General features: G+C 40.9%; 1 protein-coding gene across 1 annotated transcript in view; it reads left to right on the top strand.

Annotated features, from left to right (window-relative positions):
• The window catches only part of TAF1B (TATA-box binding protein associated factor, RNA polymerase I subunit B), a 57806-nt gene extending 36077 nt beyond the window's left edge, over nucleotides 1-21729 (top strand). The window contains exons 9-15 of the mRNA XM_061622796.1: nucleotides 729-876; nucleotides 7330-7507; nucleotides 12093-12139; nucleotides 14769-14859; nucleotides 15472-15542; nucleotides 17228-17453; nucleotides 21053-21729. Coding sequence (XP_061478780.1) covers nucleotides 729-876; nucleotides 7330-7507; nucleotides 12093-12139; nucleotides 14769-14859; nucleotides 15472-15542; nucleotides 17228-17453; nucleotides 21053-21278 — 987 coding nt within the window. The 3' untranslated portion in view covers nucleotides 21279-21729. The remainder of the gene's footprint in view (nucleotides 1-728; nucleotides 877-7329; nucleotides 7508-12092; nucleotides 12140-14768; nucleotides 14860-15471; nucleotides 15543-17227; nucleotides 17454-21052) is intronic.
• Nucleotides 21730-25139: the final 3410 nt, after the last annotated feature.

Below are 25139 nucleotides of genomic sequence, written 5' to 3'. Positions count from 1 at the left end.
CTGAACTGAGGCCAAAAATAGTAAGGTTTCGATAATGTAGGTAACATTAGATAATGTTATGATGCCATCTATAATGCAACCTGAGGCTGTCAGAAAATAAGCTGAATTGAAATGAAATCTTGCCTATGTGTTATTTTAGCTTTTTATATTTGAAAGATTGTCACTGCTTTGTATCTTCAGAAAATACTATGAACATGTGCATTAAAAACCTACAGGGTATATTGCGCCTGCCTTAGGCATGCTTTGAAATAGTTCCACTGTTTTCTCTAGAATGTTTCTTCAGGTTTTGGGATCAGGTTGTAGGTCAGGCTGAATTTTAACTTGCTTTTCAACTAACCTTGTTAATAGGTATGGATGCCTTATCCTTGGTTTTATGTTGTAAATATGGCCTTGTTCCCCAAACACTCCAGTGTATACCTTCCTTCATGTAGTTAAAAGGAGAAAGCGGCTATGTTATGAATTTACATAGCTAAAGAGGTTCTAGCTTAACTGATAATACAGCTTTTGAAGGCTTATTGTTTTTGTTGGGTGTTTCTCAAAAGAGCATAATGACAGAGTTTCAGGCCAAAAGGACAACTCAGCCTAATACTTGGTGCTTTGTAGGAGTCTCTCTAAGAAACAGCTCAGATTTCTGTATAGGGCAAACGTGTTTTCAGTGAAACGGTAACAGTGTCAGAGCAAGCATTTTTGGTCTTCATTTATCTTTTTATTTTGTTTTTGTTTTTCAGTCTTGGCCTGTGTATGAAGATGTTCATGAAAAAATGCAGGCTCTTGCCGCATACCTGGAGCTACCTTGTTTTCCAAATATAGTAGAAAGCAGCTTCCTTCATCCAAACATTCTCTGCATGAAGTATTTAATGGAAGTTAACTTGCCTGGTAAGGACACATTGGAGAGGGATGCATTCTGAAATGTCCAATTTCGTGTTCAGCCCTTTTTTCCATTCCAAAGTCTTTTCAAATAGCCTTTCATCTGGTAATGGTGATGGTGCAATCCAGTTTTCTCTCTGTGTTGCATATTCTGAGTGTTTCATTGACTTCAAATAGACTTAAGCTAGGAATGTGTTTTTATATCAATTCAGATTTGTTGGGGGACCAAACTCCCCTCCCAACAAATACCCAACAGTTACACACACAATTTGAACATCATATTTGTTAGATTGGTTTGCAAAAGAGAGATATAGAAACAAGGAGGATCGGACTGCAAAGGAAACAAGCAGAAGAACCCTCGTGAAACAAGGTGGTATGGAGCAGACAAATGCTTAGCTTGGTTTCATAGTCCAGCCAAGCTCTTGCTACACTCACCTCAATTTTTGCTGCAAATTTTAGAAAGAATGAGGGAGGAGACAAGTCAGCACCTTTGTCTTAAAGACATTGGTTCCCGATAGCAACAGGACTCCCAGGACTTTACAGGACTTTATAGTTGACACTCCTGACTGAAGCTCTAAGATAATGTAAAACCACGCCAATGGTTCAAAATGCGTGTCTACCAATGAACCAGTGCAGTGGCTTGAGCATTGAGCTCACTCCTGAAAACTACAGGTTCAAATCCCTGCTCAGCAATGAAGCACACTGTGTGCCTTGGGAAAGACACTATCTTTCTGCCAAGCCTACCTCACAGGGTTGTTGGATACAACACGGTTTTGAGCTGCATGGATAAACGTTACTCCTCATGAGTGTTGCATTAAGCTTTAAATTAATTTCCCTCCTCTGGTACAAAACAAGTAAGGCAAAGGCACTTCCCAAGTCACACTCTAAACCTTGTTTTGTATATGAAGTCCTGTTTCTGAATCTACCAAGTGCGAAAAGAAAACTTCCCCTTGACTTAGTAATAACAATGGATCATATCCACAACTCTAGTTGCTTATTTCACTGCTATGTACATCTATTTAGACACACATTCATATTCTCTTTATTACAAGCTCAGATGCTCTTAATCACTAGCACAGCCGTGAAAATTAAAGGAAAGCACTGTGTTTTCCAGATACGTCTGCTTGAGGTTTAATAACACAGCATGAAAAAGAAGATTGTGATCCTCTTTACTGCTGAGTCATGTTAGCAGAAATGTAAAAAAATTATAGCTGACCATGTGAATCTTACCTAGTCACTTCTTTTGAGAAAAATGGGATTCAAATGTAGGAAAAATAAGATATTCCTCAATGCTTCTGGATCCCTAATAGTGTTAGTCTGTGCATGTTTATTCAGAAATAAGTCTCATTAAGTTCAGTGGGACTTGCTCTCAGGTAAGTGTGTATAGGATTGCAGATTTAATATCTTGCCTTTTGATTTTAGATTTTATTACCTTACCTCTTTGTATTTTTTCCCTACAAAATAGAACTTTTTGGGTGTTCAACAGATGTTTTAAAAATCTATATTCTATATAGATTAGGCCTGCATTTCACATGTGCAGTGGACTTATTAAGTCAAAATGGAAATGGACTGCCTTCAAGTCTATTCCAACTTATGGCGACCCTATGAATAGGGTTTTCATGGTAAGTGGTATTCAGAGAGGGTTTACCATTGCCTTCCTCTGAGGCTGAGAGGCAGTGACTGGCCCAAGGTCACCCAGTGAGCTTCATGGCTGTGTGGGGATTCAAAACCTGGTCTCCCAGTTTGTAGTCCAGCACCTTAACCACTACATCACACAGGACCATTATTTTAAAATCACTTTGAGACATCATGTAGCATTTCCACTACAATATATGTAATGTTTCCTGTTAAATCAATTTCTCCTGGACATAAATTTTGGATGGTATGGTTTGAATGCTTAAAGTTGATATTGCTGTTAGAATTACAAATGCAATAGCATACTCTAAATCTGCATGCTGCTGCAGCAATAATATTCATACTCGCATACCTAGCTGCTCTGAAGGCTTACAGGTGGGAAAACAGCCTAGAAATATGAATATAAATAGAGTAGAATTGAGAGCAGGCTGTGACATCACCCTTCTGTTAGTAGAAATTCATCTCTTGTTTCAGCATTAATTATGGTATGGCATTGTCTGTCCCGTTGCTAATATTAATCATGGTTAGCTTTTAACCAAGGATTGAACTGTTTTGTTAGTTGTACCATGACTGCTGCTGACAAGGGACAGAGGAAAGTGACACAGTACAGAGGGAGTGTGAGCCTACAGCTCACTCTGTCTTTCAGCCGTATTTAAGAGAACTGAGATGATTAGGTCTGCACCAGCCCTGTGTGTTGTAATGTATTCATGTAGTGTCACGTACCTTTTTAAAATTGCAAAACACAAACTGATCTGATTGAGGAAGGCTATCCAACTTAATATTATTCAAATAATCCACATTACATTGGATGCTTGAAGATACTTGGACGTATATTTTTGGACATGTGCACAGCAAATGAGAAAATATTGTGAAATTTCAAATGGGAATACTGTCTTACATATATTTTTCTGATTTTTAATTTTCCCTTGTTCAAAGAGGCATGTATGTTCCCACCCTTTATCCTCGCCAGAATCCTGTGAGGCAGGTTAGGTTGAGAGAGAGGCCAAAGTTCATCCAGAAATTTTGTGGATTCTCCCAAATCTAAGGCCAGCATTTTAATCACTGCTGTCCAATAGCTGAGTGAATGTTTGGATACCTAATGGATAGAATAATCCAAACCCCTGATCTGCATGCTAAAGGGGGTTTAGATGGGGTAGAGGTATCCCTCCACTGTCAGTGGGAAGGCTGCACTGGCAAGGAGCACCACAACCCACCTGCCTAAATGGCAGGCAAAAGCTACCAATGGTGGCTGAAACCCCCAAAATGGGGTGTGTGGGGGGCAGGGTTGGGCTGAATCCTGTGTCAGCTCTCCTGCTGCCATGTAATGGCAAGTCTGGGAGCTGGTGCAGGGAACAGGTATTCTTCCCTACCCGCACACCTGCCCCCCACCCCCAGTCAGTGTAAGTGGTGGGGGTATGGAACCAGTAGTGGCTATTACACTCCCATCAAGTCCTGCAGTGCTGCCAGCCAGAGGTTTAGACACCGTAGCCTTTGAAAAGGTACCAGAAAAAGTTGTTTCATAATACAAACGAGTGTAGCTATATTTCCAGTAGTGTTATTGAACATGCTTTCATAGGTTAAGTGTACTTATTCGGATTTTTTGTTGGTTGGACTTTTAAATATGGTCACTAATGAAATGTACAAACAGTTTCTGCCTTTGGGAATCAAAAGTTTAGGCAGGTGAACATTTCAGACTAGATACTGACAACTCCTCTGGAATCTGATGAGGTAGTTGATTCATGACAGCCTTGCTAAACTGGAAAAGTAAGAAATTGTGTTCCTTGTGAAAACACCTATATAGCAATGTGAGGATTGCAGCTACTGCTAAATTGGTGTAAAAGAAAGAATAAATGTACCTTTTTAAAGAAAGAGAAGATATTTAATTTTACAATGCAAGGTAGCCGATAGACCTTTGGTACAAATACCACTTATTTCTGTGGTACGTGAATGAATTATAGAGATAGAGGTGATCCAGTGGACACAGTGTACTTAGACTTTCAAAAAGTGTTTGACAAGGTACCTCACCAAAGACTTCTGAGGAAGCTTAGCAGTCATGGAATAAGAGGAGAGGTCCTCTTGTGGAGAAGGAATTGGTTAAGAAGCAGAAAGCAGAGAGTAGGAATAAACGGACAGTTCTCCCAATGGAGGGCTGTAGAAAGTGGAGTCCCTCAAGGATCGGTATTGGGACCTGTACTTTTCAACTTGTTCATTAATGACCTAGAATTAGGACTGAGCAGTGAAGTGGCCAAGTTTGCTGACGACACTAAATTGTTCAGGGTTGTTAAAACAAAAAAGGATTGCGAAGAGCTCCAAAAAGACTTCTCCAAACTGAGTGAATGGGCGGAAAAATGGCAAATGCAATTCAATATAAACAAGTGTAAAATTATGCATATTGGAGCAAAAAATCTGAATTTCACATATATGCTCATGGGGTCTGAACTGGCGGTGACCGACCAGGAGAGAGACCTCGGGGTTGTAGTGGACAGCACGATGAAAATGTCGACCCAGTGTGCGGCAGCTGTGAAAAAGGCAAATTCCATGCTAGCGATAAATAGGAAAGGTATTGAAAATAAAACAGCCGATATCATAATGCCGTTGTATAAATCTATGGTGCAGCCGCATTTGGAATACTGTGTACAGTTCTGGTCGCCTCATCTCAAAAAGGATATTATAGGAAAAGGTTCAGAAGAGGGCAACCAGAATGATCAAGGGGATGGAGCGACTCCCTTACGAGGAAAGGTTGCAGCATTTGGGGCTTTTTAGTTTAGAGAAAAGGCGGGTCAGAGGAGACATGATAGAAGTGTATAAAATTATGCATGGCATTGAGAAAGTGGATAGAGAAAAGTTCTTCTCCCTCTCTCACAGTACTAGAACTCGTGGACATTCAAAGAAGCTGAATGTTGGAAGATTCAGGACACACAAAAGGAAGTACTTCTTTACTCAGCGCATAGTTAAACTATGGAATTTGCTCCCACAAGATGCAGTAGTGGCCACCAGCTTGGATGGCTTTAAAGAAGATTAGACAAATTCATGGAGGACAGGGCTATCAATGGCTACTAGCCATGATGGCTGTGCTCTGCCACCGTAGTCAGAGGCAGCATGCTTCTGAAAACCAGTTGCCGGAAGCCTCAGGAGGGGAGAGTGTTCTTGCACTCGGGTCCTGCTTGCGGGCTTCCCCCAGGCACCTGGTTGGCCACTGTGAGAACAGGATGCTGGACTAGATGGGCCACTGGCCTGATCCAGCAGGCTCTTCTTATGTTCTTAATTTAGTATGAAATTTATGAATTTAGAGTTTAGAATGAAAAAGTCCATTTGATTTCAGTTGGAGTATTAAGTTCTTGGCTTAAATATCTATTACATTAAAGTCAGTGGAACTTGATAAAGTGCTTAATTTTCATTGGATTATTCCCAAAGTAACTAAGATAAAGTTTGGCCACTGAACATAAGGTTAAATGTTGTTGTTTCAAATATATGTAGTATACTATATGTAGTATGTTGCTTCTTGTAAGAAAGTGCTGCAGGGTGGTCAAGTAATACTTGTTAAGGCTATTTCAACATTGGAAAGGGGGAACTCTTTGTCAAATCTCATCCATTTTATTGGAGGATAAGCTGGCACAGTTCTTCACCAAATAGACTATTAAAGTAATATTTTTGCTGTTCTCAGAGATATTATGTTGTGAAATTCCATCTTGCTTGAAATACTAACACTGCAGTCTTAAACATGCTTACTTGAGTTCCCTTTCTGTTGGTAAAGCTTGCATTCAAATAAGCATGTTTTGAGATTTCAACTGTAAAGCTACTTCCAACATAATAAAATTCCTGCACTGAAAGCAGTTCCATGTGGGCATTAGTGTGTAACCTGTGTGCAGATTGATGTGGGTGACAAAAACAAATCCTATGAGGAACAGCTGAAAGAACTGGGTGTATTTAGCCTGGAGAAGAGAAGATTAAGGGGGAGACCTGAGAGCAGTCTTCAGATATCTGAATGGCTGTCATGCAGAGGTGGAGCCAGAGCTATTCTGTCTCTTGCTCCAGAGGGCAGGACTAGAACCAACAAGTAGAAACTACAAGGAAGCAGCCTTGGGCTTAAGCATTAGGCAAACTTTCATGGTAAGTGCTGTAACAAAAAACATTTTGTAAACTCCCCTGGGCTTTGATAATGAAGGGTGGTACATAAATATTTTCAATAAATAAATAAGGATGGTTTGACAGTGGAATAGACTGCCTAAGGAAGTGATGGGCTCTCCTTTGCTGGACGTACTTAAACTAGCTGGCCACCTGCTGAGTGTGCTCTAGTTGCATCCTGCATTGCAGATCCTGCATTGAGCATGGAGTTGAACTAGATCAGGGGTGCAGGCCAGATGCTTTCCTCCTTTACCCTACCTCCATGGGCCAAATTTGACAGGTGGGTGGAGTTTCCCACCTGTCAATTGCCTGATATCACAATGGTACCAGGTCTTTGCCTGCATAGTGTGAAATCAAACTGAAATCAAAGGCTCATCAACTGTGCCTGCAAACCCCACTTTTTACACTAGCTTTAACTTTATCTGCCCCACACCTGATGACATAGAATACATCAGATCTAGGGCAAGTGGGTGTGACTTGGTCAAAATGGTTTCACAGACTAAATGGGGAGGCCTGGCTAACCTAATCAGGTCTGTGGACAGAGGCTTCTCATCATTAGATTAGACTAGATGACCTCCATGGTTCCTTCTAACTCTTTTATTGACATGCAGACTTGCTAATTCTTTCACAAAATGTGTGCTCTGTATTGGAATTTTGCAGTGTCTGGAATTGTCCTCAGTTTGTCCTCTTTTCTTAATTCAGACGACATGCACAATTGGATATGCAGAGTGGTAAGAAAAACTGGGATTGGGGAAACAGACTTCCTTACACTTCATCCTAAGAATAAATCAGCTCGAAAAGTGAAATACGATATACTTGCCATAGCTGTGGTTGTAGTGGTGCTGAAAATTCTGTTCTTGCTGGATGACAAATATGAATGGTAAGTGTGCACTAGTGTTATAACAAAGAAAACTTACTAACTTATTGCAGCTCAGAGCCATGAAGATGCTAACAACAGTTTGTTCTTCATAACTACCTACTAAACAAATATAATGCTGAATTAAGTGAAATATAATATATCACAGGCTTAATATTAATAATCGACTTGTGAATATGCACATAGAGTCATTTTTTACATTATCCTCTTGGTCAGGCAGAATTACAAACGGTGTGGACTACAGTTCTAAAAGGTTCTGATTTTCTTGGACATGGGGTGATTCAAATGTTACTTATCCCATGTCCAATTTGTTTTGAACATTTTTAACCATAGAATCATAGAATAGTAGAGTTGGAAGGGGCCTATAAGGCCATCAAGTCCAACCCCCTGCGCAATGCAGGAATCCAAATCAAAGGATCTCCGACAGATGGCTGGTCAGCGGCCTCTTGAATGCCTCCAGTGTCGGAGAGCTCACTACCTCTACGTAATTGATTCCATTTTCATATGGCTCTAACAGTTAGGAATTTTTTCCTGATGTCCAGTCGAAATCTGGCTTTCTGCAACTTGAGCCCATTATTCTGTGTCCTGCACTCTGAGACAATCGAGAAGAGATCCCGGCCCTCCTCTGTGTGACAACCTTTCAAGTACTTGAAGAGTGCTATCATATCTCCCCTCAGTCTTCTCCAGGCTAAACTTACCCACTTTTTTCAGTCTTTCCTCATAGGGCTTTGTTTCCAGTCCCCTGATCATCCTTGTTGCCCTCCTCTGAACCTGTTCCAGTTTGTCGGCATCCTTCTTGAAGTGCGGACACTAGAACTGGACACAGTACTCAGGATGAGGCCTAACCAGTGCTGAATAGAGGGGAACTAATACTTCATGTGATTTGGAAACTATACTTCTGTTAATGCAGCCTAGTATAGCATTTGCCTTTTTTGCAGCCACATCGTACTGTTGGCTCATATTCAGCTTGTAATCAACGACAATTCCAAGATCCTTCTCACATGTCGTATTGCTGAGCCAAGTATCCCCCATCTTATAACAGTTTCTTTTTCCTAAGTATAGAACTTTGCATTTATCCCTGTTGAATTTCATTCTGTTGTTTTCAGCCCAATGCTCCAGCCTATCAAGGTCCCTTTGAATTTTGTTTCTGTCTTCCATGGTATTAGCTGTGCCCCCCAATTTTGTATCTTCTGCAACTTTGATAAGCATGCTCTGTACCTCCTCATCCAAGTCGTTAATAAAAATGCTGAAGAGCACTGGGCCCAGGACCGAGCCCTGTGGTACCCCACTTATTACTTCTGCCCAGTTTGAGAAGGAACCATTGATAAGCACTCTTTGAGTTCGATTCTGGAGCCAACTGTGGATCCACCTGATAGTTGTGCCATCCAGCCCACATTTAGCTAGCTTGCTAATCAGAATATCATGGGGCACTTTGTCAAAAGCTTTGCTGAAGTCGAGGTATATTATGTCCACAGCGTTCCTACAGTCTACAAGGGAGGTTCATAAATCCATGTTGGCTCCTAGTAATCACTGCATTGTTTTCAAGGTGCTTACAGATTGACTGCTTTATAATCTGTTCCAGAGTTTTTCCAGGAATTGATGTTAGGCTGACTGGTCTGTAGTTCCCTGGTTCCTCCTTTTTGCCTTTTTTGAAGATAGGGACAACATTAGCTCTCCTCCAGTCATCCGGCACTTCACCAGTCCTCCATGATTTTGCAAAGATAATAGACAGAAGTTCTGAGAGTTCTTCAGCCAGTTCCTTCAATATTCTAGGATGCAGTTTATCAGGCCCTGCCTATTTGAACTCGTTAGGTATTCTTTGACCATTTGTCTGTCAATCTCAAGCTCCAATCCTGCCCCTTCTACTTCATGTTTCCTGGGGGGGTCACAGATCCTTTTTTGGGAGAAGACTGAGCCAAAGTAGGAATCGAGGACTTCTGCCTTTTCTTTGTCATCTGTTATCGTTTTGTCATCGCCATTGAGTAGCTGTGCCACCGTTTCTTTTATCTGTCTTTTACTATGGACGTACCTGAAGAAAGCTTTTTTGTTGCTTTTAGCATCCCTCGCTAATCTCAGCTCATTCTCAGCTTTAGCCTTCCTGACACCATCCCTGCAATTCCGTGATACCTGCCTGTACTCTTCCTTTGTGGCCTAGCCTTCTTTCCATTTCCTGTATGTGTCCTTTTTTTGTTTTCAGGTTCTCTCTAAGCATTTTGTGAAGCCACATTGGCATTTCCCCCCTTTTTTTCTTGTTGGAATTGCTTGCCATTGCGCTTTTAGAATTTCCTTTTTTAGAAACTCCCACCCATCTTCGACTCCTTTTCTCATTAGGGTAGCTTGCCATGGAACTGTACTTACAATTGTTCTGAGTTTATTAAAATCAGCTTTCCTGAAGTCCAGGGTGCACGTATGGCTATTCTCAGCTTTTGCTTCTGTTAAAATCAAGAATTCAAGTATGGTGTGGTCACTTTCCCCCAGAGTTCCCGTAACTGCCACTGCATTCACCAAATCATCTCTATTAGTTAGAATCAAGTCAAGAATAGCTGAGCCTCTGGTTGCTTCCTCCACTTTCTGTAGAAGAAAGTTATCTCCAACACAAGTCAGAAATTTCTTGGAGGGGCCGTGTTTGGCAGAATTTGTCTCCCAACAGATATCGGGATAATTGAAATCCCCCATTACTACTACATCATGTCTCCTCAAAACATTGGCAATTTGCTTTTCAAAAGTTACATTCTCGTCTTCTCCTTGATTGGGTGGTCGGTAATAGACTCTAAGCACCACATTCCTTTTATTACTTGCCCCATTAATTTTAATCCAGATACTCTCGGTGAAACTACCAAGCTCATCTTCCTGTATTTCTGTGCAGGGATATATATTTTTAACATATAGTGCGACTCCACCTCCCTTTTTATTCCTTCTGTTCTTTTTGAACAAGTTATATCCTTCAGTTGCTGTATTCCAGTCATGGGAGTCATCCCACCAATTTTCAGTTATACCTATCAAGTTGTAATTGCTCTCCTGTATTAAGAGTTCAAGTTCGTCCTGCTTGTTTCCCATGCTCTGCGCATTAGTATACAGGCATCAAAGACCATGTGACTTATGGCTTGGCTTCCTTACTACATTTTTCTGAGGACTGTCACTGGTCCCTATTACAGCCGATCTCTCTGTTCCCATTACTGTGCACAAGCCTTCATCAGTCGTTACCACCAAGTTTACGTCTCCCTCCCCCTTAGGATTCAGTTTAAAGCCCTCTTGATGAACTTCTCCATGCTGTGGCCAAACACATTCTTCCCAGTCCTTGTGAGATGCAACCCATCACTTGCCAGCAATCCATCTTCCAGGAAGCATAGCCCGTGGTCCCAGAATCCAAATCTCTCACGGCACCACCGTCGTAGCCATTCATTCACACAGAGTATTTTTCTTTCAGTTTCTACTCCTCTTCTAAGTACTGGAAGGATGGATGAAAAAACTACCTGGGCCCCAAAGTCCTTGAGTTTCCTTCCCAGAGCTTCCAAGTCTGATGTGATTTCTTCATAGCTCCGTTTGGCAGTATCATTTGTTCCTACATGGATGAGGAGAAAGGGATACCTGTCGGTGGGCTTGATAAGTGATGGCAACCCTTCCGTCACATCTCTAATCCGTCCTCCTGGTAGACAGCATACCTGGCGAGTCCACGGATCTTCTCAGCATACTTGGGTTTCGATCCCAATGTTGCATTTTAAGTTGTTGTGACTACCACCCCCAGACCTTACGGTGAAGGGTGGTAAAAAATCAAATTATTATTAATAATATAATAATCTGGAGGTAGATAAAAATTATGTTCCATGCAGCAGGGTGTTACACTTATGCTGTGTTGATCAGATGAGTCTCCATGTCAGTGCTGAACCTCCCTGGTGACAGGTGCTGGTATGGAGATATCCCATGCAAGTAAATCCAATGCAAATGGATGGTGTTATGATCTCAATGTCCAACTTCCCCTCTTTGGGGATTTAAGGCTTGGAGAAAGAATCGGAGGGTAAGAGTGAATTGTCCACAGAGCTGGCCACAGTGGTCCCCACTGCCCCAGAAACTCCAGCAAAGGAGGAGGCCATTCTCCCAAAACTTATCCAGCTTGCAAAGATTACATTGCTACCCTCAGACCTGAGGACTCCAGTTCAAAAGTTCCAACAGAACCACCATCATCTTCGCAGAGGCACTCCTTTAAACAAGAACTTTTCCAGCTAACCACCCAGGCTCATCTGCAGCCTTATTTGAAGCTTAGTCTGGAGCTTTCTGTTGCTGAAGCAACATTCTAAACTTGCTCCAATTTGAGCTCCACATGGAGCTGGCCATCCTGTACATCTTGCCCCACACCCCCTTGAGCCATCACTGAAACAGAACAGAGGCTCACCTACATGCCAGTTGGTTTTGGTGGTCTCTGTGTGGAATGAGCATGGTTTGAACCAGCCCTTACAATTTTGGGTTTTTGGCATTAGAAATAAGGTCTTTAGATTCATTAGAGTAGTTGAGATTTTAAATATACTTGAGTCATTTAAAAAATAGGGATTGTGATGTCAATAAATGGTAAATCCGATGAATATATTTTCAGGTTACTAGCAGACTATGCTGAAGAGAGAAACAAAACCGACAAAGAAGGTACCAAACACTTAGAAGAAACCTAGTTTAAGTATTAGCAACTATATTTTAAGATGCTAGTGTATACGTGAAACAGTTGTGAAAGTTTGTTTGGTAGAGTGTGTGAAGTGACAAACTGTTAAATCATACAGTTGTATGAAAGAGTTCAAAATCTGCACACAAAATGGAGCATTTTTTGTTTGCATATTGCTTCCAAGCCATATTTGAATGATTGCAGTCTCTTAAATTTTAAACGCAGCAGTGACAGAGCAAATGCTAACAACCAACAAAGGTTCAGTTTTCAGAAATATAAGAGATTTGGGTGGAACAGTGCAGATGTCAGGCAGCCCATCCTTCAGTTGCCGCAAAAGGATCAGGAACTGGCTGCAGAATTCCTCTCTCTTCTGATGCAAATTCCTCTCCCCTTTCCCAGTTGGCTTTAACCATGGCAAAAGCTAACTAGTTTTCTTTTCTTTTTGTTTAAACACATTTTATTTCTTCTTTGCCATACAAATATCAGAACAGTATAAAACAATACATAACACACAACCAAAGATAAAAAGGAGCATTATTCACATTGTTGCATATAAAGAATTCAATGTTGTGTTAATTGCCCTTGTTTAACAATTGTTCTCTTTTCCACTTTGAGTTTTCCTGTATAGTCTTTTTAGAGTGGTCCATGTACACTCACTCACGCACTCACATAACCCTATATTTTGTACGTTGCCCAGAGTGACTGGACAACCAGCCAGATGGGTGACTAATAAATCTAATAAATAAAATAAATAAATAAATATGCAATAAGAGTTGACCAAGATGTTCCAAATTTTTCTACTGCATTTCTTAAATTCTTTTTTTTCTTTTTCTGTTTTTAAAATCAATTTCTTAAGTGTATAAATCAAAAACTTCATAACAATGTTATAAATGCCTGTTACAATGTACTGACATATAGCTTATACAATCAAAACATATATACATAAATAAATTTAAAAGAAAAAAATAAAATAAAAATGTTTTAAAATTATAATAATAAAAATAAGAAATCAATAAATAAAAAAGAGGTGGAAAAGAGAGTTACTGAGATTAATGTAAGCTTTAAAAAGCATAACATTTAATACACAACACCATAGAGATCTAGAAATTTATTTTTGGTAGATGGATTTAGTGCAATAAACTGCATAGACTACCCAAAGACATCCCTCCGTAATGAGGCACAAGTTGATGGCATATAAAAATCATGCTCCCCCACTGCTACATACAGTGGCGTCACTACCGTTGGTGTCACCCGGTGCGATAACTCATGGTGTCACCCAGGGCCGGCTCCAGGCATGCGGGGGCCTTTGGGCATCAGCTTGCCCTGGCCCCCCGGTGTGTGTGTGTGCGCATGCGCACATATGTGCACGCGCCCCCCCCGCACCTCCACGCAGCCCCCATACCTGTCTACAGTAGTCTTTACCATTGCCCTTAATTAAGATGGCGGCCGCAGTTTCCCTAAGGGGAATGAAGCCTCCGCCGCCATCTTTGTTGATGGCACACGTGCGTGCTACACACGCACATCTCTGCCATCAACTAAGATGGCGGCAGCGGCTTCAGTACCTTAGGGAAACTGCGGCCACCATCTTAATTAAGGGCAATGGTAAAGACTACTGTAGACAGGTAGGGGGGCCGTGCGGCGGTGCGTGGATTGCAGAAGGGGAGCGGAAGGCCCCTCAGGGGCTCCTGTAGCTCCGGGGCCCTCGGGCCAGTGCCCAACCTGGCTGTCCTTTAAAACCAGCCATGGTGGTGGGCGCCGCCAGCAAAACAAGAGCTAGGGGTGGCTCTGGGTGTCACCCCCCCTCTCGGTGTCACCCGGGTGCGGTCCGCACCCCCAGCACCTGCCTAGTGACGCCCCTGGCTACATAGCTTATAAATGTAAACCATTTAATATGAAAGTTGTCTTTTTTATTTGGATCCTGCTTCACCATCTTTGTTGTGTTAATTTTTCCATTAAAGCTATGTTTCATACCCTAAGAGTACCCTAATTCTATTAAATTGTAATCAATCTTTTCCCAATGACGAGCAATCACAATTCTTGCTGCCACTAGTAAGGTTACTATTAGATCCTTAGAGTGCAGTGATAGATTATCTCCTTGGAAAATTGACAAGAGAGCCATAACAGGATCAGACTTGAAGTTCTGCCCTTTAATCATCCCAATTTCATGAAATGCTTTTTTCCCAAAATGCCTGAACAGCAGCACATGTCCACCACATATGACTAGTTTTCTGTTTAGGAACATTATTACTGTGTAGTAAGATCGTGGTCAGTAGTAGTTCTTGTCCCTTGAAGAAGTATCACAGGATGGTGTAGGGCAGATCATCAGATATGAATCCCTCCTCCCTTAGAGAACATCCAACAGGAATTGGGTTCATGGATTTATGTCAGTACAAACTGATACTAGATATTCTAGAATGCCAAGAAATGAATGCAGTACTTTTAATCACAGTTTTAAAGAGAATCAACAGAGTGTGTTGTTTGGACTTTTAAGCTTGGTTCATCAAGCTAGCCTCTCTTCCGCTTATTTCATATGCATAAAATGAGGCTATGCTGCTTTTAAATTCTTTGAAAGGAGGATAGAATAAAAATTAAACATAACATTAATTTTTACTGTAGGCTGTCCAGTTTTTGATATTCGAAAATGGTATCTGGTTGTAAAGAATGCTCTGGATGTGGAGCAGAAGAAATTCAATGAAGAAAGAATCAGGTACAGTGTTGAGAGACTAACCGTCTCTGATTTGTGTTGGAGAAATGGTAGGGGTCTGATAACAATGAACAATACTTGAAGATAAGAATTAAAATGTATAGGCCCAAATGTAATGTGTTAGCAATTCTGTTTCTTTGTAAATGCTTTAGATATTTTTCGGTGGGTTTTTCTTTTTGATCCTAATACTATTGCTGCCATTTTAAAAAAGTAAAATTAATGAATGGGAGGAATATTTTGAGGCATTCATACATGGGGATGGTTATAGGTTTATGTAAAAAAAAGTCACAGTTGAGGAACAATTAAGTTCAGGATTGACGCTCTGGAAGAAGGGGTTTTAACTCTTCCCCTACACTGTTTTTCCAGTCTAGCTGCTATTTGCCCTGTAAGGGTACCTGTAACTTTCCCTAAATTAATTGCAAGTAGCCACACTAGCATTTATTGAAAAGACTTTACATTTTGCATTTGTGGGATGAATGATGAAACCAAATAGATTGTGGCATTAGGGTGTTCTGTAAAAAGTTTAGACCATAGTTAAGGATGTGGCTTTTCTGAGGTTAATCAAATGTATAGTGTTTTTCCCACCCTCAAATATTTCAAATTTTTCATCTTTAGGCATTTATGGCGATGTGAGAAGCCACTATTGTATACAGCCCAGGAAAAGTATGCAGTTCTCAAGAAAAGACGTAAGTGTAAATTCCTTTTCTAAAACATTGATTGTAACACTTTTTCTTCCAATAGTTTAAAGCTAAAACTACTTGTTCTTCACTTGCTTTTAGAGCCTGATTGCCAGGCACGTGTGAAGCATAACAAACTTTCATAGGAGTAAAAGGGGCAATAATTTCTGTTTGACATGTAAGTAGGCGCAGAACTGCCCTATCCAAATGTGCAGCCATCTGCACTAATCCTTGCACAGTCCAAATATATAATACTGAACCATTGCCCCAGAATGATCACATTTGGTGAAAGCATTTTGGAATATTCTCAATGTGTTCTGCTCTGCTTCCTACACTGCTTTTGGGTTGACAGTGGCACTCTAGGAAAAGAGAAATGGAAATGGACTGGTAAGCGGTATTCAAAGGGGGGTTACCATTGCCTCCCTCTGAGGCTAGTCCTCCCCAGCTGGCTAGGGCCTGCTCAACTTGCCACAGCTGCACAAGCCAGCCCCTTCATTGTCCACAACTGCCAGCTGGGGGGCAACTGGGCTCCTTGGGACTATGCAGCTTGCCCATGGCTGCACAGGTGGCAGGGCACATAACCCCTGAGCCACTCCCTGTGGGGGTGATCTTTAGCCGGCCCTTGACACCCAGGAGACACGAGCGAGGATTTGAACTCACAGACTCTGGACTCCCAGCCAGGCTCTCCTCCCCACTGTGCTATACCAGCTGCTCAGGAAAAGAGAAGACCCTGCCATGCTCCTATTGTGTTCATACAGACAGTGCTACAGTTAGGGCAGTCCTCTCTAAAAGGAGCTCACATTCCTTTCTTCCTCGTTGTTTCTTCTTGTGTGAGGTGTATAAAGGTTGGAGTATTTGCTAGATAGGGCTGGAGGGCATTCTGGCCTTGACAGGCGGGCTGTCCTAATCCTTTTGCCTCCTCTCCAGGGGGAGGAGTCGTCTCTGCTGCCCTCCAGACTGACCCTGCCTGTGGGCTGTGAAGATTGGGTCTTGGTTCTCTCGTTCAAATCCTCGTATCTTTCCTGGTTGTTCCATTTCTTTTGTTGTTGTTGTTTTTTGTGGCGTTCTTATTTCCTTGGTGATTTTTCCTCCCAAATTTACAACTACGGGCCTGGAGAGGATGTGGGCTGCTTTGTGCTCCCCAGCTGGGTGTGTTTAGCTGCATTTGCAGCTGAAAGGAAGCTGAGTTTGGTGAGCCACTTTACTTAACTGCTTGCTGGGGCTGCAGTTTTTGTAGACATTGCAGGTCGCCTTTCGGCCTGGAGGTTCTGCTTCACAACACTTGTACCAAGTGGGTTTGCGGTCATCTGGCTCCCCCAATCACTGTTAGTGACTGGTTTTTCAACGGTTCCTTGCTCGGAGGGGGGGCTGAGCTGCGCATACATTGCAGACAAGGCGCCTTTCCTGAAGCTTTCCGCACTTGCCCTGTTGCTTCTGCAGTCTCCTGCTATAACGGATCACGTGGGAGACATGTTGAAGTGCTGGTCATGAGGCATCCAAATTCTTCAGGACTATGCTAAGTTTTGATAATATTTTATCATCACCATAGTCTGTAAACCTCTGAGAAATAACTTATATACAACATTTGGGTGTTCCTTGTGAAGTTTGCTTCCTTTGTATAAACGTTTCAGGCTTTTTATCTATCTGAAACCATCTTAAATGTGTTGTAGCTTATTATATTTTGCTTTGTACAGAAATGGTACTGGATCTTCAAAGGCAATTTCGTAAACTGTCTGGCTCCATGGAACCTACTGAGAAGCAAAAGCCTTCAAGTTTCCAGCTATATTGGACTGAAGAAAATGCAGAAAGAACTTGTTTTCATGGGCACAGCCTGGATGGAATATTGCAACAAAAAGGCGACATATTTACAACTCTGAACAGAAACTATTGGCTCTGCACAACTAAATTGTGCAAGGAGAGGTAAGTATTTGACACCCCTTTAAAAAGTGTGAGCTAAATGTCTAGGTTTTAAAAACAAGTATAATCTGTTTATGAAAAGGGGAATTGCAGAATATGTAGTGTTGAGTCGGTTGCACTTTGCTACCTTTCAGATATTTCCCTCTTTATTAGGATTCATCTTGAATTGGAAAGACATAGTATTATCAGCCAAAGAAATATGACAGAGGAGATCAGTTTTGCTTATGAGGTAGCATCACAGGAGGAAATGCCTATTTTTCTAGATTTGCAGTGCAATCTTAGGCATGTCTACTCAGCAGTAGGTCCCATTGAAAGTATGAGTTTACTGCCTGGTAAATTAATAGAGGACTGCAGTGTATGCCATCAAAAAAAAGAATAGCAAACTGTTGACTTGGAATAAACACAGTTCTTCATGCCATATGGCTTTTCTGTTGTATTGGCCTAAATGGATGATGTGTGTATATGTTAATAGTATTAAGTTCTACACACAAAGAATTACTGGATAGCTTCTTGTTATTAGAGATGAGTTGAACTGAAAAATAAAGACATAGTGTATGCATAAAAATAGAAATATATTAATCACAACATTGTTTAATGATGGATTTCTTGCTGAGTGATGTGTGTTAGCCTGTCAATATTTAGAGTGGGGTAGAAGACAAGGGAGAGGCACAGTCCTGAAATATTTTTATACACGAGCTGCTACTTTCTGGCTGGAAGCAAAACTGAATGTATGCATTACTCAGCAATGATTCTGGCTGCAAAATAATTAAGGAAATGGTAGAACGTTTTCTCCCAGTTCTATATTGTTAATGCTTTTGAGGCTGTGCTGTGACAGCATCAGACCTTGATTTCAAATCCAAGTAAGATGGAACTCCAAGTAGCCTTCACCATGGTTAATTGTTAGTGCCAATATAATTCTTAATTGTGCCCTTAGTGAAGGGAGGCAGAGGGATTGGTTCAGGGAAGGAGAGGGGCTGGGGAGAGGGAATTCGCAATTCTAGAATCTACTCCTGATCTCTTAACCATGCTTGTTGTTGTTATGTGCCTTCAAGTCGATTACGACTTATGGCGACCTTATGAATCAGCGACCTCCAAGAGCATCTGTCCTGAACCACCCTGTTCAGATCTTGTAAGTTCAGGTCTGTGGCTTCCTTTATGGAATCAGTCCATCTGTTGTTTGGCCTTCCTCTTTTTCTACTCCCTTCTGTTTTTCCCAGCATTATTGTCTTTTCTAGTGAATAATGTCTTCTCATTATGTCCAAAGTATGATAACCTCAGTTTCATCATTTTAGCTTCTAGTGACAGTTCTGGTTTAATTTGTTCTAACACCCAATTATTTGTCTTTTTCGCAGTCCATGGTATCCGCAAAGCTCTTCTCCAACACCACATTTCAAATGAGTTGATTTTTCTTTTATCCGCTTTTTTCACTGTCCAACTTTCACATCAATACATAGAGATCAGGAATACCATGGTCTGAATGATCCTGACTTTGGTGTTCAGTGATACATCTTTGCATTTGAGGAGCTTTTCTAGTTCTCTCACAGCTGCCCTCCCCAGTCCTAGCCTTCTTCTGATTTCTTGACTATTGTCTCCATTTTGGTTGATGACTGTGCCGAGGTGTTGATAATCCTTGACAAGTTCAATGTCCTCATTGTCAACTTTAAAGTTACATAAATCTTCTGTTGTCATTGCTTTAGTCTTTTTGACGTTCAGCTGTAGACCTGCTTTTGTGCTTTCTTCTTTAACTTTCATCAGCATTCGTTTCAAATCATTACTGGTTTCTGCTAAGAGTATGGTATTGTCTGCATATCTTAAATTATTGATGTTTCTCCCTCCAATTTTCACACCTCCATCTTGGTCCAATCCCGCTTTCCGTATGATATGTTCTGCATACAGATTCAACAAATAGGGTGATAAAATACACCCGTCTCACACCCTTTCCATTGGGGAACCACTCAGTTTCTCCCTATTCTGTCCTTACAGTAGCCTCTTGTCCAGAGTATAGTTTGTGCATCAGGACAATCAGATGCTGTGGCACCCCCATTTCTTTTAAAGCATTCCATAGTTTTTCACGATCTACACAGTGAGGGGCTTTGCTGTAATCTATAAAGCACAGGGTGATTTTGAGATAGTCCCAAATGTTACTTCTGCACTGGCCCATGGCAGTTTCTTAAAAGCTTACTGGCTGGTAGATTTAACTGCACAACAGAGAGAGACAATCAACACCTGGACTCCTTCAGGCCTTTGGATATCCAGAAAAGAAGGGAGAAAGATAATGCTGAGTTTATCACATGGCCTGGGGCTACAGACTCCCTTTTCATGTGGTTAAATCTGCTAATCTGTAAATTTTGTGGGTTTTTTCAAAGCTGTTACTCTGTGTTTATTACTTGCCTGACTTCACCTACTGAATGCGTATGGGTATGGACCCCTTTTCTTTGCAATGGAAAGCTAGCCATGTTTTTCACACTTGAGAGCAAACCAGTATAGCCTTTCTAAATCCAGACATGTGTTTTTAAATTCCACTCGTTACCAAGGATAATCTATAGTTTGTAGTTAGGTTTTCTACTTTGGAAGAAGAGCAAAGGCCAAAAATAGGACCTCTTGTTTGTTTTTTTAAAAAAATTATATATACTTCTCACAAATACATTCTCCTGTAATTATTTATTTCCTGCATAAATATAAACCAACAGACACACATCTGGACTCTTGAAACATGTATCAGAGAAGCCTTTTCTCTTAAATGACAGCCTGCTTAGTTATGTAATACTTGTTTTGGTCTAGTACTGCTCCCAAACTGATAGTCAATATTGCCCAGTGGCTAGAGAGTTAGAATGGGAATGTTTGTTTCATCTTTTTTCCCTGCTTTTGTATCGGCAATAATCAAACTGGCTTACAGATTCAATTAAGACAGGATAAAACAAGATCTATAAAAAGCTTATGCAACTGAGCTTACCCTTCTTCTTCTCCCCTGGAGCCTACCGTGCATCCTCAAAATCTGCTGCAGAGGGTTGAGGGAAGCCCCCCGAGCAGATTTGAGGGGGTGCATAGGGAGGGGAGAGGAAGTGAACGTCCTGTTGCACAAGCAGAATGCTGCTCACACAGTAGCGAATACAAACCCGTATTTCTAACTTATGCAGACCAACAGTAGCACAATACCTGCTTAAAATCCAAGCACCTTGTAGTATGCTCCGCAAACAGAGCTGTTTTATGTGAAGCTCTTTTCTACATAACTCTGAGTAGATATTTTTACAATATGACTGCAAACTGTTAGAAGTTAGTTTGAATACTGAAAGTGGCAAATGTACACAAGAGTTATTGAATACAGTTTGTCACATGTAGCAAATTCTTTGCAGTTTGCATTTCCAGCAACTGCCACTCCACCCTTTCTACTGTTTTGTGTGAATAGGACTTTAGAGTTGGGTTCAAGGTCATTTACACCCATGGACTCATTGTATAGCCATGTCTAAGTTTCTGCCTCTTGAGGGTTAGTTGCCTATCTTTAAAACGGGGATTTTAATTAGCATTGACAGGATGTACCCCTTTTTTATGCAAGTTGTAGTTTGGAATAAATTTGTGATTGTTTTCTACTTTTTTCTTTATAGGAAATGTGGTCATTTGGCACACTATGAAGAATCAAATTTCCCCCATACCTACCAATTTGTGTTAAATCTGTTCTCTTTTGTCCTGCGGGTGCAGCCCTCTCTCATCCATGAAGAAGTGTGTGCAATAGAACATAAACTCTTTTATTCAAAACTTTATAAAAAATCCAGACGGTCCAAAGTTCCAAAAAGTAGGTCCAAAAAACCAGAGACCACTTTAAGAGAGTGAAATTACCTATGGTTCCTTAACTCCACTGAAATAATCAGATTAAGACATGCAGCTTCTCTGCAATTAGTCTGTACTTGGGCCAGGTTCATATGTCACATTCCCAATCGCATAAAACCATGATTTGTTGGAGCAGAAACAAATGCTGTGTTTGGCCACTTCATAAAAGACTACTTAGTTTCTTAGATCAATTTCCTATAACATCTAAACTGGGAAACTGGCTTCAGGACACCCAACAGGACTGCAAACCACATTTATTGGACTGGGAATGTGACGCTGCAGAGCGGGTGATATTTTGATCAGACTAATTACCAAAGACTGTTTTTTTGCCCATACAATATGAGTGATATTGTAAAGTTTCATCTTTTATGTATTCTGAACTTGTTTACTACTGTAAAAAAAAATCACAATATATTGACTTTTTTTTGCAATAAAAATATTTTTTCAAACAAAATTGACGTTCAGCTGCTTTCTCATAGTGTGATCTTGCCATCTGTTGGCAGCTTACTGCTTTGTAAGTAGATGTGGCTGCTCCATGAGGCAGAGAGGCATCTGCTTCAGTAGCAAGTTCTGTGTTACTTAACATTATATTCCCTTGCCCCCTCCCAGAGAATGGGAAGTGGAGCGACTTGGATTTTTCACCTTGGGTGCTAAAATAATTTGGACTTGTCCCTTTGTGGAATTCTTTTAGTTCTTATGTAATGGCATAGGAACGCAGCATAATGGTACTGAATAAAATAAATTCTTGCATATATCTTCTGTTCTGTTATAGTGAGCCTTTCCCTTTTAAGTAGTCCAGTCTTAAGACTAGCTAGGGTAGTCATACCTTTGAAAGCTAATGTTGTTTGCCTTTCTGCATCAGCAATGTTTTATCTCCAGTGCTCCAAAAAAATTAGGTTCAGCTGTCATTCCTATTCAGATTTTGGCCTCACTGGTTAGTTAAAATTGAATGCTTATTTATCTTTTTCACAATGAAAAATGAGTGAATGAATAATGCAAGTGAATTAGTTTTTGTGTAGTAACCTTATCTCTGCAGCGATTAATGCTACTAACTTCAGCCACCATTCACTCCCTTCAGTCTCTCCTCTTTGCTGTCCCTTGAGCTGCCATATGTGTTAAAATTGACTGTTGGTAAACAGTCAGAATGGGAAAGCTAGTCCTGATACGTTTTTAAAATCTTGGAGACCCGACATTGTCATTTGTTCTCAAGAACTTATGAAATCTGATGACCACGACTGAACAATATATATTTCCCCACCATATAAGCTAATAGTTCCTATACAATCTTGAGTATTCCAACTTCTTTTTTAAAAATAATTCTTTTAGTTATATAGGAAAAATTGAAATGTGTGAGCAGTGCCTGCTTACAAGCTCTGGAGAGAAGAATATGAAACAAATGTCTCTACCTCATAACCAGTGGAGGCCTCAAACAGCACCTCTCTTTCTCCCTCACTGTCCAAACCTGCAGCCCCTTTGTGCTCTTTTACACAACATTGTCACTTACGACCCATCCCCTCCAGCACAAAACAGTCAAATTTGGAATAAATTAGTGTGTGTAAATTTGCATACTGGTCAGAATTTTTTTTTTCCTCCTTGATTGCAGACTGACATTTTAGTGTGTTTTATTTCCATGCCTTCCCCTCCCTCAAATATAATATTGGAACATGCTGTCCAAAATCATTTTGTAATTTTAGAGCTGACCAGTTCAAGTTAAGCTGTGCCCTGTTTTCAGAGAGAGAGGGAGAGGGAGAGAGAGGGAGAGAGAGAGAGAGAGAATGAATTTGAGCAACTGTAGCCTAATTTAAAGACCTGTGTTTAATTGCTTGTTTTGAAAAATGATGCATACTTAATTACAGGCACAGCTTTCTTTTTTATAACTACAATACTCAAGTGCACTTCTTTTTAAACTGCTGTCCGTGTATGGTTCCTGGCCCAAGAATTTTGCTGTACAAGTTTGTTTGATGGCAGAGCAATGGAACATGAAATGCAGTGTACTGAACTAGAACTCTTGTTTGCTAAGTTCTTGTGCCTCTTCAGCAGATAAGGTACCAGATCTTTCAAAGGACAAGGTGCTATATCTCTAGTACGGTATTACTCCTAGATTGATCAATCATCACTTCATCACTATAATAACAGCTAACAAGCTTGTGAAGCATTCAACACCTGATCTTCACTGAAATGAAGGTGTGCTGAGCCTAGGACACAAATGCCTGGAGTCCATTCAACATTATGCTGAAGTGGAATTGCATTTCTCAAGCAGACAAATGGGGCTGGATAGCCCAAGGGCAGGGTGTGTACTTCAAAACAACCATTTTAACTACCTCTTCCGTGTGCATTTCAGTTGCAGCTTCTTGTTCCCTTCAGCAAAAATCAGCATTTTATCTGTAGACCTTTTTCAAAAAGAAAGGATATTTTTTCCTTTATTTTATTTTTAGTGTGCTCACCCATCCCACAATTTCAGCTCTATAGAAAATACTGAATCTTCTTTTATCACAGTGGCTTGCAGAAGACTAAATAACAGCAACTATTACCGAATACTGCAGATGATGTGTGGTTGTATTAGTGGAGGTAGACAAATGGGGAACAGCTTTGCTTGCTTTAATGTTTAACCTGTACATTTCTGATTCTATTCTACTCTTGAATTGTACTCCTGTGATATATATCTGAAGCAACTGCCATTGGTGTTACAAGATTAATGTGCCGTACTATTTTCACCCAAATGTACTACTGATGCTTAATAAAATATTTTATTTTACAATTACTACAGCACCCTTCCATTATGGTCACAGTGCTCTGAGTGGTGTGCAACTTCTTAAAAGTATGCACAAAAAGCATAAATATTAATACCATACCAGAAAAATCAATACCACCATAAAAAAACCAAAATGAGAGCATGGATAAAAACTTACAAGGTTAAGAGAGAGGGACTCATGTTGCCATCTGAACTTCTCAGGGAAGGCAATTCCAACTTGAGCACTGTCGCAATGGATGCGTTTCCCATATCCTGACCAATCATGCCTTCATCACTGTTGGGACACAGAGAACAGAGCTTCCCCTGCAGAGTTTAAAAGAGGGCAGGTTCATATGAGATCACACTTTAGGTATCCTTTAAGCCTAAGCCATTAAGAACTTTAAAAGTAATAGCTTTGAATTAATCATGCATGGAAATGAATGTGAAGGCAATGCAGCTGTTGTGAAATGGTCGTCACAGGTGAGTACTTACCACAGTGATGGAGAAACGGGGCCTGCAGATGTTGGACTTCAGCTTCTATCAGCCTCATCCAGCATGTCCAATGTCAGGGATTATGGGAGCTGTAGCCCAATTGTCCCTAGGATGTCTTCATCCTTCCTGCTCTCATTCTGGATCAGCTGATGTTGCTAGGGACTTTTCAAAGGCAGTCATATATAGAGTGATTTACGTATTGTAAACTGGTTGTAGCCAAGGCATGTGTCACTACAACCAGGTCCAATCTTCCTAGCCTAAGATGTGCAAAAGCATCCTTGTTCACAGCTGCTTCTGGAGCAAAACTCCCAGACCGTGGAGTTGAAATAGTAAACTAGGAAGCTGCCGTATACCAAGTCCAAACCATGGTCTATTGGGTCAATATTGTTTATACTGACTGGTAGTGGGCTCTCCATGAGTTCAAACAGGAGTCTATCCTAGGCCTAGCTGGAGTTGCCAGGGATTGAAGCTGGGACCTTCTGCATGCAAAGCGTGTGATCCACCACTGACCTACTACTGCTTTCCTTCTTTCATACTCCATTACAATGTAAGCCAAAATAGTGCAGTGGATGAGACCCAGCTTCAAATCCCTAAACCAGGTGGGGGGAGCTTTGGCCCTCTAGATGTTGCTGAACTACAAC

This window comes from Rhineura floridana, chromosome 4, assembly GCF_030035675.1.
Source record: "Rhineura floridana isolate rRhiFlo1 chromosome 4, rRhiFlo1.hap2, whole genome shotgun sequence".
Classification (NCBI taxonomy): Eukaryota; Metazoa; Chordata; class Lepidosauria; order Squamata; family Rhineuridae; genus Rhineura; species Rhineura floridana.
The sequence above is the reverse complement of the archived record's forward strand: the minus strand, read 5'-3'. Positions and strand labels throughout refer to the sequence as shown.